Source organism: Anolis carolinensis, chromosome 1 (genome assembly GCF_035594765.1).
Source record: "Anolis carolinensis isolate JA03-04 chromosome 1, rAnoCar3.1.pri, whole genome shotgun sequence".
In the NCBI taxonomy this organism is placed as follows: Eukaryota; Metazoa; Chordata; class Lepidosauria; order Squamata; family Dactyloidae; genus Anolis; species Anolis carolinensis.
The window spans coordinates 198,404,334-198,425,570 of record NC_085841.1 but is presented as its reverse complement, the minus strand read 5'-3'; the positions used below and the strand labels follow the sequence as shown (position 1 = coordinate 198,425,570).

Sequence of the window (21,237 nt, the reverse complement as noted above, 5' to 3'; positions counted from 1 at the left end):
TGTGAGTAGATCAATGGGTACCGCTCCGGCGGGAAGGTAACGGCGCTCCATGCAGTCATGCCGGCCACATGACCTTAGAGGTGTCTACGGACAATGCCTACTCTTCAGCTTAGAAATGGAGATAAGCACCAACCCCCAGAGTCAGACATGACTGGACTTAACATCAGGGGAAACCTTTACCTTTACCTTTAAAACACTTATTTCACTGGGAACCACACCACCTGAAGAAGCATTAGCCATTCTTTAAAAAAGATATAAATTACCTCCTCAATAGAAATGGCAAGAAGATACGAGATACACTTATTTATTGCTATTTGAGTCACAAAGCAAGGCAAGCAATTGAGAGTTGTGAGCAGCACTGAGAATTTAGATCACCAATGGACTGGAGCACGATTTGTCTCTCTCAGAAGCCAAAAAAATAAAATAAAATAAATGGAGGCCCAGCTTGGCTAAAAGACACTTCATGGCTTTCTTCTGTTCTGATTGGTTCAACAGGCAGGGCTCACAGGGAAACCCATGTGTAGCTGAATTAAACTAAAAGTAGCTGTATTTGGCAGCTGTGTGGCCTGTTGCAGCTGGAAAAAAATGGCGGTGGCACCCGTGTCATTTTGGGAGCCAAAAGAGCTGGAACAGCCCAAGCCCATTTTGAAAAACGGATCTTTACACAGCCCTAATGGGCACTGTGTACATAGTTTCAGCATGCGTAGAAACTCCTGATCATATATGTCTCCTTTTCAGCTGCATGCAGGTTTTAAATATGCAGACAGGTCTTGCTGAAGGCAGATATAATAACTAATGTAAAAGGAAAACAATTTTGCTCCAACCTAAAACGGTACCTGATATGCATTAAATAGAAGTGCAAATCTACCTAGCAAGACCAATTTGGTGTTTCTCCTTGCTTTCCTTTTCACCTCAGTTCTGGTTCAATAAAACTGCATGAGAGTACAACCTCCTTCCACATTATAGTCAGCCCATGAGAAAAAGCAGAAGGAAGCTGGAATAGTGCAGACAGTAAAAGTAGAAATTGCAATTCCTCCTAGATATCTTAATCTCCCCCTGCAAAAACTCTGAAATATCTCTTTAAGCATTTTTAATATAGTGATTTCCTTTAAGGAAGCCAATGGCATCTTCTGATACTTAGATACACAAATTAAGAATAACAGGCTAGAAATGATGGGCTTATCAAATATTCAAAGCCTTTAAAATGTTTACTGCCTTTCAAATTCGGATAGGACTTGTTGTGCCTCATGAATACCCTCACTGTTTATTTCTAGTTAAGCCCTTTTTAATTAGAGGGATTAATATTTTATGTAGTTTCTGGGGGATCAGTCTAGACAGACTCTTTGCATTTGAAGCCTCCATCGCACTGCCCCTTTAAGAATCCTCTCAGGGCAGTGTCTCAGGCAAGGCACTTCTGGTTCTTGGAAGGTGAAGGGAGAAAAGCCGGAATGTCTTCAAACAGCATGTCCAGTCGGAGCTGTATGAGTTGTATTCAAGCCCAGTCAGAGTTAAATATTGAGACCATCTTAGAGACAGTTGAACAACATACAAGAAAGAGACAATAAGAAGAAATAAAGATTCAAGAGCCTCAGTTTGGCCAGACCTGTGTCTATCTCTCAAAGACTTTAACCTCTTCTCATAAAGACTTTGTAGTGAGATTTAGGAGGAGAGAAAGTCTAAAACTCTTGTCAGTTAATAAAATCCTGTTTGATTCAACTATACAGTCTCCAAGCTGTTCCCTGCGCAGCCAGTTCACCTTCCAAATAGTGAAAATAGTAGGGTGGCAGAACTGTTGTGACTCAGCCTTTGTGTGACTGATGAGGATTCTGGGATGCAGTTTCAGGATGATGGGACTCAGGTTCAGGATGAGTTTCAAGATGACTCTGATGGGAATTATGGGATTCAGGTGCAGAGTGTTCCTGCTGTAGGAGATGAGGAGCAGGGAGGTGGCTTTCCCATGGGAAGAAATGATGTTGTTAATGATGTTGATGATGGTTTTCAGGTGCAAGAAGCAGAAAGGGAGAAGAGGGGTTCCCAGCCTCAGTTTGATAACACTAATGAGCCCTGAGGCCTTGAAAGCATTCTCTAGATCAGGCTATCTGTCTGGAATTTCGGGGGTTGCACAGAAGTCTCAGATTAGCAAATAAGAGGGAGGTCAAAGGGCAAAGAAATGCCTTCATGTGCTATTAAAGCAGTCTGCTTAGAGGGAAATCTTCGTCAAAGCAATTTTTCTCGCTTGAATCAAGAACCAAGTTTGCTTACCTGTATTATCTTGTACCCTGGATGTATCCTCGTTTCTGGGACTTTGGCTTCATTTTAAGAACCTTGTTTCATGCCTAATGTTTCCATGGATTTATTCTTACAGTCTTGTTTTTCTAACTATCTTTTGGAACGGAACTTTTGCCTTTTATGAACTGTTTTTTCCCTATTTCCTAATAAACTACAAAAGACTACTTTTGGTGTACAGTTTGGTGTCTTTAGCAAGGTGAAGCTAACCTGAGGTGCAACAAGAACAGAACTGGCTAAATTAGAAATATGTATGAATAAATACTATAATAAATATCAGTGCTTATGCATCCATATTTGGATATTTACTATAAGGGCAATGTTTTATAAGTACACGTTAAACTATTTCATGCTTGAAATGTTGGACCACTGCCAGATAATCTGGGATAAGATCCTGAGATATAGGGGAAGCGTGGTAGGGCCTTGAGTGTACTTCCCAGAGAATCTAGATAGGAATACAGCTGATTTGCCTCTCTTCAAGCGTTCCTATTTACCTTTGCAGGAGAGTATTGGATTGATCCTAACCAGGGTTGTGTGGAAGATGCTATCAAAGTTTTCTGCAATATGGAAACAGGAGAAACCTGTATATCTGCAAATCCATCTATCATTCCACGCAAAACATGGTGGACTAGTCGGTCATCTGAACTAAAACCTGTGTGGTATGGACTTGATATGAATAGGGGTTCTCAGGTAACTGAATATACTTTCTGGGACATTCATGCCATTGTTTACTTTAGGGGAGCTTCAGATACTTTTTTTCTGATAAATTCCATAACAAAATGAATGTTTGTAAATATAGGTAAAAAAACTAGTACACCATTTAGGCACTAATGTGTCTGATTTTAGCACTAGTACACAAGTATTAATATGTATGGCATTAGTACAGTGTTTAATTTATTAAATTATGCATTGGTTGTTCATCAGCCAGAGCTCTCACAATGGGTTATAAATCCGACCAAAAATACAATCAAACCCTACACTGTGTGTGGGACCAAGGCATAGTAAAGATGTAAATAATATCACCCAATTTTCTGATCCTTAGTGAAAAGAGGTAGGTATTCTCTCAAATGAAAGTGAAAACCTAAGTGTTTTTCCCCCTCCCAATTTGCCCAAGAACCTTCTGGGTAAACTGTTTCCCCTTTTGTAAAGCAAAGTGCAGATTTTTGATCACAAAGATGTAAAAGCACTCATCCAGTACTCCCAATTTGTAATAAGCCAACAAAACAGGGTAGTTTCTGCAAAATAAAACATTGGCGCAAAAAACTTTTTTAAAAATATGCCAAAAGTATCACCATTCCAACCAGCAAGAAGAAAAATCATGAGTTTTTCATTTTGTGAGGGTAAGATACGTGGTTGTTTATTTATATTGCTAAAACTGGGTCATGCTTCAGAGAAATCGGGATTGAGAAAAGTCCACTTCCCAAAGATGCTTTTGTGATACATAGCCCATTTTCTCAAAATGTCTCTGGGGAGTAAGCAATTTTGCCATACTTTCATTCTCACAAGACTTTAGCCCAAGAGGCCTATTTTAGTTAACTGTGGACCTACTGAAATCAATATTTGTAAGGAGCAACCCATTCCATTGAGTAAGCATTGAATAGGATTAATCTGAATCCAAACCAGTAAAACAGAGGTTCCTTCTACACTGCCATATAATCCAGATTATCAAAACAGTTCATCCACATTATCTGCTTTGAACCAGTGTATTTGAGTCTACACAGCTATATAATCCAGTACAAAGCAGATAATCTGGATTTTATATGGCAGTGTAGAATGGGCCCAAGTTATAGAAACACAGCAGAGCAGAATTAAATATCAGCATGAAAACTATCTATAGAGACTAATCACATGATACAATTTGTTTTTCAAGTTAAAGACTATGGCATGTGTATAACACTGTTAACTATGTTAGTTATTGTATCTCAAACAGACTGAATGTACAGTAGAGTCTCACTTATCCAACATAAACGGGCCGGCAGAATGTTTTATAAGCGAAAATGTTGGATAATAAGGAGGGATTAAGAAAAAAGCCTATTAAACATAAAATTACATTATGATTTTACAAATTAAGCACCAAAACATCGTGTTTTACAACAAATTGACAGAAAAAGCAGTTCAATATACAGTAATGTTATGTAGTAATTACTGTATTTACGAATTTAGCACCAAAACATTGCAACATTTACTACAAAAACACTGACTACTACAAGACAGACTGTGTTGGATAATACAGAACATTGGATAAGTGAAGCTTGGATAAGTGAGACTCTACTGTACTTGAATATTTCAAATTTTAGGGTTGGTGTAAATTAATTTATACTTCTTTATGCTCTTACAGTTTGTCTATGGTGACGGTGAGTCACCCAACACTGCTGTCACTCAAATGACTTTCCTGCGCTTACTATCCAAAGAAGCCTCTCAGAACATTACCTACCATTGCAAGAACAGTATAGGATACATGGATGACCAAGCCAAGAATATGAAGAAGGCTGTGATTTTGAAGGGAGCAAATGACCTTGAGATTAAGGCAGAAGGAAACAGCCGATTTAGATACACTGTCCTTCACGACAGCTGCTCTGTAAGTTTTTGTTCTTTTTTCTACATGAAATTAATCATGATGCATAGCAAGAAAAAGTGATATTATTTCTATACTTTTTTAGTATTGTAAAAATAAAATAGCAGCAAAACCAAGTTTTAAGTGAGAAGAACTCACGAAGGTGCAACTTGCAATGCCAGGGAAAAGAACAACTGCAGTCAAATAACATGCTCTAATCTCAAGCAGCCCCCAAGGCGAGGCGGGGAACCTTTGGCCCTCCAGATGTTTATCCCTCATTGTCCTTTATCATTGATCATACTGGATGCAGCTGGAAGGAGTGGAAGTCCAAAGCATCTTGCAAGACCAAACCTTCTTTTATTGAATAACCCTAACCTTGCATGGTGCAATTGTTCACCAGAGACCTCTTGCAGCTGAAAAACAGGGATAGCCTTGTGTATGTTGTATAGACACAGGGATTCTCCACCTCCCCCAGAGATGACCCTAGCAGGTTCTGCCTCACTGCACAAGATTTGCTATAAGCCTGCAAGCATGTGGACAACTTCAACAGAAAGGAAGAAACCATGAAAATGAACAAAATCTGGCTACCAGTATTAAAAAACTCTAAAATCAAAACAGTAGATGGGAACCAACACTCTGAGGGCAGAGGACAGCTAATGACTGAACAAAGGATGCCCCCAGGCAAGAGACAAAACCTTTCCAATGCTAATTAGGGTGATTAACTGAAACATTAATGCTGGCTTCCCAGTGACAAAAGACTCTTGACACACCCTGGACTCTCCACAGATATATATTCTTTCCTTTCCTTACTTAGTTTATCCATACCTCACAACCTCTGAGGATCCCTGCCATAGATGTGGGCGAAACATCAGGAGAGAATACTTCTGGAACATGGCCACACAGCCCGAAAGACATACAACAACCCTGCAAGAGTTCTGTTGCAACACCACTGTCAGACAAACAATCTGTCCCCTTATTCAAACATTAAATATGACATATAGGAAGGATGTTTATAAAATGGCAGTCACTGATCTAGGGTTATGTTCATACTGCCGTAGTATAACATAGTACAACAGCATATTGAGACACTCAGAGGTAAACATCTTTGATCACAGTAGGATTTCTTTCCAGTTTAGTGCTCATGGGATTGTAATTCAGGGCTGTGTTAACACTATACAAGCAATGCAATTTGACACCACTTCAACTGCCTTCGCTTGATGCTGTCAAATTGTGAGATTTGTAATTTGGTGATGCACCAGCCCTCTTTGGCAGAGAAAGCGAAAGAATATGTAAAACTACAGCTCCCATAATTCAATATAATTGAGCTCATCCCCGTGTGGACTGCTCCAGCGCATGTGCACATTTTTAAAGTGCGAACTGCCACTGACACAAAGGTGGCTAAAGGGAAGCAGAATTGGAAAGCAATTAGAACTCTCTGCAACCATTCCTTTATTTAGATCTTTATAATATTAAACAGAGTTTGAATTAACAGTTGGGTGAAGAGAGAAATCAGAAATCAGCTTGTCTTTACATTGGGATCTTTCCATGTACACATATGAGGTCCAGTGCATCTCAGAGATAATTTTTTAAAAAAAATTTCCACGGTAAGTCCTCCGTCTGTCCTCCATCTTGATCCACTTCAAAGGAAGATGTGAGGACGGTGGGGGAGCATTTCTCAGGACTGACAGGTCAGTATGTGGACCTGGGATTTTTTGCCCCAGTTTTAATACCTGCATTTTGATGCTGTCTGGAAGTGCCTGGAGTCAGACAGTAAATTTACCTCCTTCTCACTCAATAATGTATTCAGAGTGTATAACCAAAGCAACTGCTTCTGTTGTATGCAATGGAATTGGTTTGGTATTGTTTATTAACTGGGTCAAGAAAAGGAATGTTTCAGGGCACATCCAGACAGGCGCTAAAATGCGTGCCCTCCCTCTTCTTCAAGTGGGGCATCTAGATGACATCCCTCAGAAAAGCAATTGTATTCGCCACAAAGCAGATAATGTGGCAAGATAATTTGATAGTGGTTTTGATCCATGCCTTCTTGAAAGTTGTGGACTTTTGAGGGGGCAGTCCAGACAGCAATCCCACGTTTTTCTAGACTACATCAGCCCAGAAAATGGTGAGGGCACCAACCACCTCCCCAACCCCTCCAAACCCCTAAAAAACATACCAACGACACCCAAAAACATGGGGGGACCCAAATCACTCCTGGTTCCCCATATGTTTTGGGCGTCATTGGTATGTTCCTTCAGGCAGAAGGAGAAACAAAATGACTCTCAGTGAGTTTCCTTTTTATGTTGGAGGAGTTTTAAGAGTTTTTTTTTTAGATGGCCACATGTTATCCCAGAAATATTCGGGATGGCATGTGGACAGCCAATGGGCAAAACCAGTTTTCCCCCTGCTTGTGTGGATTTAAATCCCTTTTGGAGCAGGTTTCTTAAAGAGGGTTTAATTTATGTGTGGAACCACGCTCAGATGCTGATGATGGATTATCACTCCCCTCCTCCTTCTCTATTAGCCAGATTTACAAGTGAGATAGGAAGCATTTTACCCATTCTCAATTTAATTCTAGCATGCTTTGCATTTATGAGCTAGACCAACTTTTTAATGGATTTGAACAAATAATGTAGAGTTTCCTCCCTTCTCTCTATCTCCTTCCAGAAACGCAATGGGAACACGGGCAGCACAGTCTTTGAATACAAAACCCAGAACGTGGCACGTTTACCGATTGTTGATATCGCTCCTGTGGACATTGGAAGTGCAGAACAAGAGTTTGGAATAGAGATTGGGCCAGTTTGTTTTGTGTAAACAAAGAAAATAAAGTAAATGAATACAAAAGGGAAAAATCTTATCTATTCAAAAGCATTGGGAGCAACAGCAACAAACCACAAGAACTGAGTGAAGTTAATCCTGAGACTCTTGAAGTGACGGCTGATATTGGGATCAGCATTGTATATAACCGTTCTTTATAATTCCCTGGCCTTCTTTAGAATATTTATTTTATTTACTTTAAAAACTCCAGTCTATTTGTCCCAAGTCAACATTTTAATGAAGTTATAGGACTTTCAAACATAAATGATGCAAAAGAATAACACATGTTTCCTAGTTATAAATGATAATAAGAATGATGGATTTTATTTGGGACTCCTGCTCAACTAAAACAAGTATTATTCATATGATACAAGCAATATTAAACATTCAATTCACTATTACACCATTGTAGCATCATAGAGTGTGACTGTAGCAGTGCAACCCTATACATTTCTAATCCAAAGTAAGAATTACCAGTAAGTGGGAATTTTTCTCCAGCAGGCAGTATAGTTTTTCAGCCTCATTGGCATTAGGAGGCTGTAGCCCAAGAACTAGGTGGTTCAATTTACATTTTGCTCCTGACTGACCCCTACAGAAAGGAAGAAGCCAGATTAGACAGAATTCTCCCTTCTATGCAACTCTTAAAGGTACAGGAGCTTTCTCAGGGTCTGGACATTGGGAACCTTTAAGGCCCTTGGGCCCGCAGTTCCAAAGTCTCCAAAGTTCCCTTACCTTCCCAACCTTGGTTGCCAGTGAGAGGTTTTGTTTATAGTCTTCTTCATTTAGGATTTCCATCATTTCACTTTATGTTTCCAGAATCTTGCTTTCCTTAAATTTTTTGACAGATTTCATATGCAGCTTAACTTCCTTACTTGCCCCTTAAGATCTGACCTTGCTTTCTTTTCAAACTCTGCTCCTGCACCTCCAGTTGGTGGTCTTTCTATCTTGCTGCTTAGCTCTTCTTCTCCCAAGGAGTCATGTGAGGGGTTTCTGTAGCCAAACCTTCATTTCACTTCCTTCACATTATCTGAAATATTCATAATTATTCTGTTGCAGTGGTTCATGAGCACACAATAATTTCAAAGTGCAACAAAACACTGTCAAAAATGTTTTTGCCACTGTCACCAAGAATTCTTCTGTACATTGCAGTATTGTATATGTTTCAAAAACAGTGTTTTACTCTAGATTTGTCAGCTAGTCTTTGGATACTGGCCATAATGCATGTACTGGCCTGCATTCTATTTGAGACAGTTTGTCATTGGCCCATTCCACACAGCTGAATAAAATCCCACATCATCTGCTTTGAACTGAGATATATGTCAGTGTGGACTCATATAACCCAATTCAAAGCAGATATTGTGGGTTATTCTGCCTTGATATTCTGGGTTATATGGCTGTGTGGAAAGGCCCTAAGTCAATCATCTTTAAATTCACTACCCAAAGAACAAGTCTTAAATTAATGGGATTTTTAATCTCTAATGATTCTTTACCTCATTGAGAAGAGTTGTATATCCCCTTCTTTTATTATTGTGGTTAGTATCAACATTTCTGAAATACTTTGGTGATCATCAAGATTTTCCTCCTTCTTCAAATGTATTGTCCGATTATGTGTGCTGTCATTTATTTCTCCCTATTATTCCAAAACCAAGTATCAATTACAAAGCTTAAAGTGAATCACTGTTGCTGAGATAAGTTGTCACTCATGCATTGCCAGCAATTGTGACTTCCCAGGGCACATGAATGGTCCATCATTTCTTAGCATGAGCTACCTCATCTCTAGAAGCTGGGATGCATTTAATAATCTAGTGTTTGTTCTAGATATCGACAAGGTGCTATGCTTCTGTTGTAATTCCCGAGAATGGAGATAGGCAGGGCAATATCATATAAAAATAGTAATAATAACAGTAATAATAGTGAAATCTTGTTTATTTTAAAGGGAATGGTGCTAAAATGGTTTCTGTAAACTCCTGAGAAAATAAAAGATTGTTGCCATCAGCTTCTTTTCTTTTAGTAGAAGTTAGATAATAGATTCTTGGTGTCTGGGGAAAACAGTACATTTCCCCTTATGGTTACGCCATATACACAGTGTTGTCTACATGAGCATATCCTTTTCCCTTCCATAGATTATATGGTAGAAATCTACTTCTCTATGGACCACTTCTTTGTTGAAGAACTGTGCTCTCCTCTGTTTCTTTAAACAATAAACACAAAAAAGAAAGCAAACAGCCATACGCATAGCTTTATTCATGTATCTTTGCAAAGCATTTAATTAAATATAAGTTTCTCGCTGAGTGCTGGCTTCCTTTGTCCAGAGTCCTTCTGACAATATCAGTTGATTTCTGGGGGAAGGGAATGTCATTGTGTATGTATGTGGATGTGTGTGTGTGTGCATGTGAGATAGACAATATGTTTGTTATGCCATCTTTGATTATCTAACATAGCACATTAAATACAAGTATTTTTGTACATTAAATTATAATGACATTTTTGAGTGACATGTATTTACGATCACGCTTAAAAATCTCAGCATAAAGGATCCAAATGATGGAATACAGATTGGGACACTCTGGATTTGACAATACAGGTTTCAGAACTCCAGGAATTCAACCTTAAATAAAATACTATAATATAAATCAGTGTGTCATTTTAAATTAATAAAATGAAAAGACCTGTCCTACAGCAGCCAAAGTTCAACTGGAGGATGAAAGGTTTGGCAAAGGTGTTATTCTTCCAAAATAAATTATTTTACTATGCCAGACTGGAATACATGTATGAGCTCACATTAGTTATAGGATACAAACAAAAATATCTCAATGTTAACAGTACTTTTCAAGATGACTCATATAAAACAGGAGGGAATTGAAGTATTTTGCTTAAGGAAGCATTTTGTTTAATCATTAGGAATCCTTCCACCCAAGTTCATCTCTGTGAATAAGATTCATCCTCTGCCTAGCATTTTTAGAAGGTCAGGGAAGTGCTTTCTCAAGGAGGAGGAGACAGAGAAATATGCTACAAGTTGCCCATGTCAAATATGTATCCACACCAATGTAATATAAGATGATGCTGTTAGAATTCCTGAGCTAACTTTGACTGGATCTGCACTGCTATATACAATAGAGTCTTGCTTATTTAACAGAAACGGGCCAGCAGAACACGGGATAAGAAAAAAATGTTGGATAATAAGGAGGGATTAATGAAAAGACTATTGCACGTCAAATTACATTATGATTTTACAAACTGAGCACGAAACATCATGTTTTACAACAAATCGACAGAAAACGCAGTTCAGTACATGGTAACATTATGTAGTAATTATTGTATTTATGAATTTAGCACCAAAACATTGCAATGTATCAAAACCATTGACTATGAAAACATTGACTACTAAAAAAAATGACTATAAATAAAGATAGAATTGCATAAAATGAACTTAGATTAACAGCACTGTCAGAAGTTAAATCCGTAAAAGTTCAGTCCTGTGAAGATTTTTAAAAATCTGTGATCCTTGCTTGCCTAGAGAAATAGCTCTGGATCCAGGCGGGAGGCAGACAGCGTTGGATAATACCGAACATTCAATGTTGGATAAGTGAAACTCTACTGTAATGGAGTTAGTGTAGACCCACATAATGCAGTTTTACTTCAAATCAACCCTAAGTGAACTTATTGTGTGGATTTTATTGACAAGAGGATTCACCATTATCCTTCTCTGAGACTGACCCATCTACACAGGCACCAAAATCTAGCTTGAAGCCAGCCTGAGGTTGGGGTGTCTGCAAAATTTAATGTGACCTCCAACTTACATCCAGCTAGAAACACTATGTTAAAAAAATCCACCAGAAATTCCAGATTAATTAATAAAATTCTCTTCAGATAATCAAAATATAAACCATGCTGAGAGCAAAACTGAAAATGGAATTTAGCAGCTACTTCATCAAAGCAAGACAACCATATCAGCTTTCAGTGGCATGGGTTGTTGGGAAACTATGCTTCTTGTAGTTTCTGCTGTTACAATATTAGATAACCCAACTGTTGATTGGTTCCATGCAAGGGACTTATGTTCACTCAACTGGGTGGCTTTCTGTGATTGACACATGTATACTTTTCCTATAAAAATGCCTGTATTCTTTGCCCTTTGTCCCAATTTATTGGCACCCATGAGCACACCTAACTCTGTAGGCTGAATAAATGACCTTTGACCAAACCAGACACTTGCCTGTCTGTATCTTCAGATAAATTTTTACCTTTTTGCAGGATTGGAATCTAACAGTGTAGTGTTCCTTATCAGAAGAATCATGTGGAGTCCTTGTCAGGATAGGTTAATGCTCCAGGGTTTGTAGAGAGACCTCTGATATGCAACTCCAAGTGAAGATAAACAAATGGCCCCTCCACACAGTCATATAACCTGGAATATCAAGGCAGAGAATCCAAAATATCTGCTTTGAACTGGGTTATCTGTTTCCACATTGCCATATAATCCAGTTCAATGTGGATTTTGTACAGCTGTGTGGAAGGGGCCAAACACTTCCTCCTACTGGCAAGGAAAGCCCAAAGTTCCCAGTGCCTTGCCCTGCCCTGCTTTTGTCGAGCACAGATCAGCTGTTTTCAAGTCACGCATTTCACCAGAGGACTGAAGTAAAAAGTATAATCCTGGGTTTGTATGGATCCCAAATCAGAGGAGCTTTATGGACTCCTTTGCAGTTAGCAGTTGGGTCTTGGAGTGCCTGTGTAGCACACTGGCTGTCTTATTGCCATATCCTGATCTGGATTAATTGGTTCTATGGAAGCAGCCTGAGAATGTATGACTAGTCCTGTTATCAAGTCAAGGTACCCCCCCCCCCCCCCGCCCAAAGATTTATAGTTCACCAAAAGTTTAGAAATAAATATATGATTTCCCGTTTTAAAAGACCATTTACAGACTTGTGCTGGCTCTAAGCATCAGAAGTTCAAGACCAAAACAGCAACAGCTATCATATCCAACCCTTTAATATATTGTATCTATTTTTCATGACTTTCTATATAATTTTTATCTTTCTGTGTACTATACCTGTTCCATATATCTTAAATTTATAAATTGCTTTATAAAATGTATCAAAACAGCCAACTCTACATGACCACGCAAAATTATTCCCTGAGAACAGAAAGGCTAAACAAACCCCTCTAGGTCTGTTCCTTTGTTGTTTATTTGTTCAGTCGCTTCCAACTCTTTGTGACCCCATGGACCAGCCCACGCCAGAGCTCCCTGTCGGCCATGGCCACCCCCAGCTGCTTCAAAGTCAAGCCAGTCACTTCAAGGATACCATCCATCCATCTTGCCCTTGGTTGGCCCCTCTTTCTTTTTCCTTCCTTTTCCCCCAGCATCATTCTCTTCTCTAAGCTTTCCTGTCTTGTCATTATGTGGTCCTAATGAGAAGCCAAGACAACTACCAAACCTATTGTTCATGTGTATGCAGAGATAGGTGATGATTTCCTATCAACCTTGATAAGTGATTCCCAACCTTTGGGCCTCTAGGTGTTTTGAACTTCAGCTCCCACTGTTCCTAACAGCTGGTAAGCTGGCTGGGATTTCTGGGAGTTGAAGCCTGAAACACCTGGAGGCCCAAAGGTTGGGAACCACTGGCCTAGATAAACCCAAACCTGTTTGTCTAGCTATATGGTTCAATTGAAGCTGAGAGATTGCTGCCTGAAAAAACCGAAGCTGAGTATATACATTCATAGGTAAAGGTAAAGGTTTCCCCTGACGTTAAGTCCAGTCATGTCTGACTCTGGGGTTTGGTTCTCATCTCCATTTCTAAGCTGAAGAGCCGGCGTTATCCGTAGACTCCTCCAAGGTCATGTGGCCGGCATGACTGCATGGAGCGCCGTTACCTATTGATCTACTCACATTGGCATGTTTTCGAATTGCTAGGTTGGCAGAAGCTGGAGCTAACAGCGGGTGCTCACTCCGCTCCCGGGATTTGAACCTGAGACCTTTTGGTCTGCAAGTTCAGCAGCTCAGTGCTTTAACACACTTCGCCACCGGGGCTCCCATATACATTCATAGGCCTCCTTTATTTTGAAATCAAACGTTAATTACAGAGATCATCACCCTTTGTCCCTTGAGTGTTGCACCTTTGTTTTTAAAAGCTCATGTCTTTGTATGACAGAGAACTAGACATTGAGCTCATCAGAGGCCCATCTTCATATCTTTCCCCTTTGTTTTCCCAGATTGCACTTTCCTGGGGTTGGGGGGGGGTGTCTCTGCAGCTGATTGGTCCTTCACTGTGACCAATCCCCAGCTGCTATTTCCCCCTTCCAGCCAATCCTGGCATGGATGCTAGCTAGCCTCTCTTCTGGCCAATCAGAGGAGGGGTTGGGTAGTCTGAATAGCTATCACAGCTGTATTAGGTACGTTGTATTTTTCTGTGCAAATTTGATGTATCTGCATCCCTTTTGGTCAAACTCCCAGAAAGAATGATCAGTTCCCCCCAAACCTCTCCAGTAATCAAATTTTGGCATAACAGGTATGTGTACCAAGTTTTGTCCAGATTTATCGGTGTTTGGGTTCATAGGGCTCTATGGATGTAGGTGAACTACAACTCCCCCAAATCAAGGTGAATTTTCCCCAAAGACCTCCAGTATTGTTGCTGGTCATGGGGCTCTGTGTGCCAAATTAGTTTCAGGTCCATCGTTGATGGAGTTCAGAGTGCTCTTAGATTGCATGTGACTATACATCTCAATACTTACAACTCCTATAAATCATGGTGAATTCTCCCCAAACCTCTCTAGTATGTTCAATTGCTGATCAGTTCCTGTTTACTGTGTGCCATAGAAAAGAATAGTAAAGGATTATGGGAGGGGCAGTGGGTGGGTTCATGCAAATTCCATACCAATGGAGAGAGTAAGAAACACTGGGACATCTGTGGTGGAGGAAACACAGAAAATTGAGGATGCCTTCACTTGAATGGTGGGCAGTATGGTGTTTGTGGAGGACATTGGTGGGGCTCTTGTACAGGTTTATGGAGCTTGTTATAACCTGAAATGTCATTGGAGGGAGGGCCATTGGTGTCTCCTGAGTAGTGGGAGCAACAGCTACATTAGAGTCTCACTTATCCAACACTTGCTTATCCAGTGTTCTGGATTATCCAACGCATTTTTGTAGTCAATGTTTTCAATGCATTGTGATATTTTGGTGCTAAATTCATACAGTAATTACTACATAGCATTACTGTGTAATGAACTATTTTTCTGTCAAATTTGTTGTATAACATGATGTTTTTGTGCTTAATTTGTAAAATCATAATGTAATTTTATGTTTAATAGGTGTTTCCTTAATCCCTCTTTATTATCCAACATTTTCACTTGTCCAACATTCTGCCGGCCCGTTTATGTTGGATAAGTGAGGCTCTACTGTATTTGTGGAAGTGGGAGCTTATCTGTGTATGTGGGCACCCCAGCCACACACATACACACTTATTTTCACTTTTAATATGTGTATAGAAGATGTAGTCGTAAAATGGTGTTTCTTATACAATATGACAAAGTCAAGGTTTGCTTTTTGCTTTTTTTCTTTGGCAGGGGGTATTTTGATGAGTGGATTGTTGAATTTGTGGATGCAGAATCCATGGATATGGTGGGCTGAATGTACAAGCATATTGGTCCATTGTAGGTCAGGATTAATCTTCCTAAAACTTGCTCTTTTTTGTTTTTATCCATTGAGCGTCAAGAATATATGTTACAGTAGTTGATCAGCTTCTTTCTGTATGATCCTCCACCCTTCCTCTCTTGAAATGTAGATAATAATCTCCTTATAAAATGACACGTTTAAGTTGTTATGCCAATTTATAGGACTGTGTCGTAGAAGTATATTACCACCATTATTTCAAATAAAGAAATGAACAAAGGACTATTATAAAGCCTTCATGGAATCAATAAAAAGAGATATAGCTGCTGAAGCACACAAATGACATCTCCGAATTTTATTACAATATTTTATTATGTGTCTCTGTAAGGAAAAAAGGCCAACAATCATACAGAAGCTTACAAAGATGGTTAACCTCCAACACTTATAAATGTGTTAATGTGACAGAAGAAGCTCATGATTCTGCATCTTTGTTGACTTTACAGAGTGAAGGAAGAAAAGCCCTCAGGAACAGCTTACCAACGGTACGACTTTTGATGAGAGACATTTACAATTGTTGTCAAGCCTTGGTGTTTTTAATGCAAGTCAATAAATCTGGCTTGCAGATTTCGAAGTGAAAAATACACAACTAGCACCATCACATTAGTGGTCTTGACCAGCAATGACAGGAAAGTTTAGGAGCACCCTTAAAATGCAATGCAGTCCAGCAACACAATCATATTAGTCTGTTGACATTAGGGCATTCACTTCTTCTGATGAACCATACTCTCTGTTCACCACTAATCAGTACAGAAACAACAATCTGACCAGATGGATTAATTGGTTCCAATATATGTGGCATTGGCTTTCTCAGTGTGAATCATCAAACTCATCCCAGTTTCTGTCCATGTTGAGGTAGTTGAAACAGGGAATTCTCTCTAGCTTTACGGACTGCATAAAAACATGGAAGGTAAACCTGGATGCTGGAATCTGTCAGTGCTTGTTGGGTGGGCAAGAATTCAACTAAAATTACAGTTTTGCTATATTGAGTGTTGAAGTTGTAACGTAGCACCATGGAGAGAAATACAGTTTGAAGATGGGAGTTTTGGTGAAAGTAAATAGAGCAAAAGACATTTTGTTGTGTTTTGTGTAAGAATGAAATATGAAAACGCTAACTTTTTTTGTCAATTTATCCCTTTTGATTTCCCACCCCGCCCTTTCTTTCTTTGGTATTTTAGCAAATAAATAGTTGGGATACAGTTGATTCAACTCTAATAGTGGAGAATGTCAAAACAAGAGCAAAGATGGAGTGTGAATTTGTTTTTTGGGGTTCAGAACGAGCATTATTTGCTGTTTATAAGAAGCAAACTGGGCCAATGTCCACACCAAATTCCTGATTGGGAGCGCCGATATCGAAGGGTGCAATATCTATGATAGGCAATCTCATTGTCTTGCGTGTTCTGTACTCGAAGACTGTTTTACCCCATTCATCAGTGTGTTTCTGTGAAATACAAAGGAAAAGAACTTTTAAACGGAAGGAAAGAAAGAAAAGTAACACAGCAACCATAACAATCCTCATCCCTCTCAGGTAAAGGTAAAGGTAAAGGTAAAGGTTTCCCCTGATGTTAAGTCCATTCATGTCTGACTCTGGGGGTTGGTGCTCATCTCCATTTCTAAGCCGAAGAGCCGGCGTTGTCCATAGACACCTCCAAGGTCATGTGGCCGGCATGACTGCATGAAGCGCCGTTACCTTCCCGCCGGAGCGGTACCTATTGATCTACTCACATTTGCATGTTTTCGAACTGCTAGGTTGGCAGGAGCTGGAGCTAACAGTGGCCGCTCACGCCGCTCCTGGGGTTTGAACCTGGGACCTTTCAGTCTCCAGCTCAGTGCTTTAAAACACTTTGCTACACTCCTTATCCCTCTCAGACATGCACTATTAGTCCCAGCTAAAAGAGGAGAATTTAATTAACTTTCTTTTCATGTCAGGAGTGAATTGAGAAACTGCAAGTCACTTCTGTTGTGAGAGAATTTGCTGTCTGCAAGGACGTTGCCCAGGGGATGCTTGGGCAACTGGATTTTCCCCAAATCTGTTTCTATTAAGAAGCAGTTAAACAATATATTCAGCAGTGTTAATCTTTTGTTTACTTACAGTGCAGCCATCTTCCAGGACACTGTATGTAAATTTGCTGTTCCCTTCCGCCTTGATTTCACTGTCAGTAGAAGTCATTAGTTTAAGGGCTCTCTTTACATTCCCGCTCGCCTCATCCATATAAGCAATGCTGTTCTTGCAGTGATAGGTGATATTCTGTGTGGCTCGACTAGAGAGGATTCTGAGGAATGCGAGTTGAACATCTGCAACTTCTTCTGGAAGATCTGGATCTCCGTAGTTGAACTGCAGTTTAAAGACAAAGAACTCGTTATTGTTTCACCTACTTGTATTCATTCACCCCTGTTTTAGGCTCATGGTTTAATCTAAGTCCAAACAGTTTATGCAACAAACTTTCTCCTCTAGCACCTAAATTACTATGCCACAATGGCTCAAGCTTAGCTTTCATGTCAAGCAATTGAATCTAGACTTTCTCAGAACCACCACCATGTTTAACTCCTTTAGATGAAGGACTAGATGGTTGTCCTCTATATTCCACCAATTCCCCATAACAAAAGCCAGCAAGACACAATTTTGAATGGAATATTGCCCCCTGCCACTCTTGAGTCATCAGGCTAGTTTAGAAGCCCAGGAGAGGTTGCATGGCATACACAGCTCTATTCTTCAGAACATCTAGCATTTGGGAATTTGCCACTATTGCTTGTGAATGATAGTGCTGACCTTCCTTTATTACAGAACATTTATTTTTTCAAATGAGATAGTTCTTACCTGGAAGCCTCCATTCATAGACTCTCCAAACCAAACGTGTTTCTTTTCAGGTCCTGGACTTTCCCACCAGCTCTTCTTTGGGACAGCTTTAGGACTGGCATTGATGCACGTCTCCCCAGTTTCCATATTGCAGAATACTTTAATAGCATCCAATTTGCAACCTTGGTTAGGATCAATCCAATACTCTCCTACAGGGACAAAGCAAAACAAACAAACAAACATATAAACGAATACCTTTTCCAGTCTACACAGAAGTTTGTTTCTTTACTATATATGCTGCTACTTACTGGAATCTTGGGAAGCAAACAATTTTTTACAATGAAACTTTCTCTGTCATCTAGTTCTATGTGCGTCATCTCAAAACCATACCTACTAAACATTATTTTTATATTTTCTTCGCAGTATGATTCACTGTATATACTCGAGTATAATCCTAGTTTTTCAGCCCTTTTTTAGGGCTGAAAAAGCTCCCCTCGGCTTATACTCGAGTGAGGATCCTGGCTGGCTTATTTTCAGGTCGGCTTATACTCAAGTATATAGGTAATCAGACTTGGACAGTCTTATCTTATTAAATTATCATCATCATTATCATAAATTACAATTTTATGTAAACATTCAAAAACATTTAACCTATTGATGCCTCAAATAATGATTTTTTATTAGTATCTATATTTATTTTTATTTTTTGAAATTTGCTTGTAGCTGCTGCATTTCCCACCCTCGTCTTATACTCGAGTCAATAGGTTTTTCCAGTTTTGTGATAAAATTAGGTGCCTCGGCTTATATTCAGATCGGTTTATACTCGAGTATATTATATAATAACCAATCCTATTTACACTTACTTTTAAAAAAAATTATACCCAGTTGTATAGAACATTTTGTTTATACTTTGGTAGCATGAATTCTTACTTCATGTTCTTGTCCCTATATGTATAACTCCAAGGGATAACTTTTACAAGCAAATGTTTATAATAACACAGAAGCAAAGTGAAGGAATTCATCACAATAAATAATATTAAATATCTGTCTATATATTTGTGCATTATAAATACTGTGAGTGGAGAAGCATACAAAATCCCTATTGTTATCTATCAGTTGAATTTTACCAGCTAAGTTTTATTATATTCATTAAACCTAGATGAGAAATGTGTTGAGTGCATTTTAATAATTCTTGTTCCTGTTATGTGTCCTTAAGTTCATTCCAACTCATAGTGACTCAATACTAGGGTTTTATTGACATGATATATTGAGAGAATGTTTGTCATTGTCTTTTTTTATGCGTAGAAAGTGGAACTTGACCAAGGTCACCCATTGAGCTTCCAAAGCTGAGCTGGGATTCAATCCCTGGTTTTTCAGAATCCTAGTCTAATGTTCAATTTTCCATACTATGACAGTACATTTTAATACTAGATCTTCTGCTTTGTGCTTTCCAGACCAAAATACACACCTGAACCTAAACTCAGAGACATTCTGACACGTCATATATTGTGTAACTACATATTACAGAAAAGAGAAAGGGATGTGGAATGACCACAGAGTTGTAACTCTTTTGGCAAAGCATTTTTTTCCTTTGAGCTCTGTATTTCTTGAAGATCCTTTCTTTTACTGTAATCTAGGTTAGAACAAAATGGGACATACCACTCTTAAGGTCAGGATGACAGAACTTGAGATCTCTGCAGTTACGGGCTGGATTCTTTCGTGTGCCATCTGGGCTGATGATGTTTTCAATCTGGCTATTGATTGATTTTAATGAAGTTAAAACATCACTCATGGCAATTCTGTCCTCAGGTGGCTCATCTCTGTAGTAGCTTGGTCCTTTTTCACCACTTGGGCCCATCATACCAGCACCATCACCACAACAAGGACCAGGAGCTCCAGGTTGACCAGGAGGCCCTGGAGGACCGCTATGACCGGGTGGACCCTAAAAAATAAATAGCAAAGAAATCTCCTAAATGACTCAGAATCCAGTTCACTTGTGCACAAAAGAAATGGACATTCAAATATCAATAGCACATCTAATCTTTTTTCTACAAAACTAGAAACCAGCTATCACCATAGGTGCAATCTTGTACATCAGATTGTGTATGTTCAAAATATGTTCAGCCTCATGCATTGGAAATACCAGATAATGTATTAACAACTGCATACTTCATAAATAGGGTGAAACAGAAGAAATTTCGTTAAGTCCTTTTCACACTAGATCATTATGACATTATGATTCCACTTTAATTGCCATGTTTTCCTCCAGTGTAAGGGGTTCATTTTGAGCTCTTCAACCACTAGTGTTCCAAACTACAAACCAAGAATTCTAAGGGTTGAACCCATGACAGTTAAAGTGGAGTAATAGTGCTATAATGTTTTAATATGAAAGGGCATCTAGAAAATGTCTAAAGAAGCTATATTTTATTGGATGTGGATAAATAAAATAGCAGACACTGGCCATGCAGATAAGGGGGTTGTGTTGCATAGATTGCAATGGCCGCGGAGTTGCTCAAATAACATTTTGTATTATAGTAGAGACTTACTTATCCAACACTCACTTATCCAATGTTCTGGATTATCCAATGCATTTTTGTAGTCAACGTTTTCAATACATCGTGATATTTTGGTGCTAAATTCGTAAATACAGTAATTACTACATAGTATTACTGTGTACTGAACTACTTTTTCTGTCAAATTTGTTGTCTAACATGATGTTTTGGTGCTTAATTTGTAAAATCATAACCTAATTTGATGTTTAAAAGGCTTTTCCTTAATCTCTCGTTATTATCCAACATATTCGCTTATCCAACGTTTTGCCGGCCTGTTTACATTGGATAAGCGAGACTCTACTGTATTGGGTTTACTATCTGACCTTGTGAGTGTGCGCGCCCATAATAGGTAGGTTGCTGCCAGTGTGGTGCAACTGTTTATCTGCACTTAAGACTCAGCATTTTGCTTTGTTCCTCTGTTTCACTTTTATAGAGTTAAAAGACAAAGAAAACTTTTGCCACAATTCAGCATAGTGTGAGATAGGCAGGCTTAGTACTCTGAGTGGTTTACCTCCTTGTTCAAATCCTGGTTAACATGGTCTTCAATTCACTCCCCCACCCCCTAAGATTTGTTTTC

At 39.1% G+C, this 21,237-nt stretch overlaps 2 protein-coding genes across 2 annotated transcripts in view; one reads left to right on the top strand and one right to left on the bottom strand.

The window, feature by feature from the left end:
* col5a2 (collagen type V alpha 2 chain) overlaps positions 1–9,945 on the top strand; it is a 200,118-nt gene extending 190,173 nt beyond the window's left edge. The window contains exons 52-54 of the mRNA XM_008117582.3: positions 2,789–2,976; positions 4,625–4,864; positions 7,505–9,945. Of these exons, the coding sequence (XP_008115789.3) occupies positions 2,789–2,976; positions 4,625–4,864; positions 7,505–7,651 (575 nt within the window). The 3' untranslated portion in view covers positions 7,652–9,945. The remainder of the gene's footprint in view (positions 1–2,788; positions 2,977–4,624; positions 4,865–7,504) is intronic.
* Positions 9,946–15,914: 5,969 nt separating this feature from the next.
* The window catches only part of col3a1 (collagen type III alpha 1 chain), a 98,774-nt gene continuing 93,451 nt past the window's right edge, over positions 15,915–21,237 (bottom strand). Inside the window, exons 48-51 of the mRNA XM_008117578.3 lie at positions 19,768–20,050; positions 18,130–18,317; positions 17,404–17,646; positions 15,915–16,752 (exon numbers count right to left, since the gene is read on the bottom strand). Of these exons, the coding sequence (XP_008115785.1) occupies positions 16,606–16,752; positions 17,404–17,646; positions 18,130–18,317; positions 19,768–20,050 (861 nt within the window). The 3' untranslated portion in view covers positions 15,915–16,605. The remainder of the gene's footprint in view (positions 16,753–17,403; positions 17,647–18,129; positions 18,318–19,767; positions 20,051–21,237) is intronic.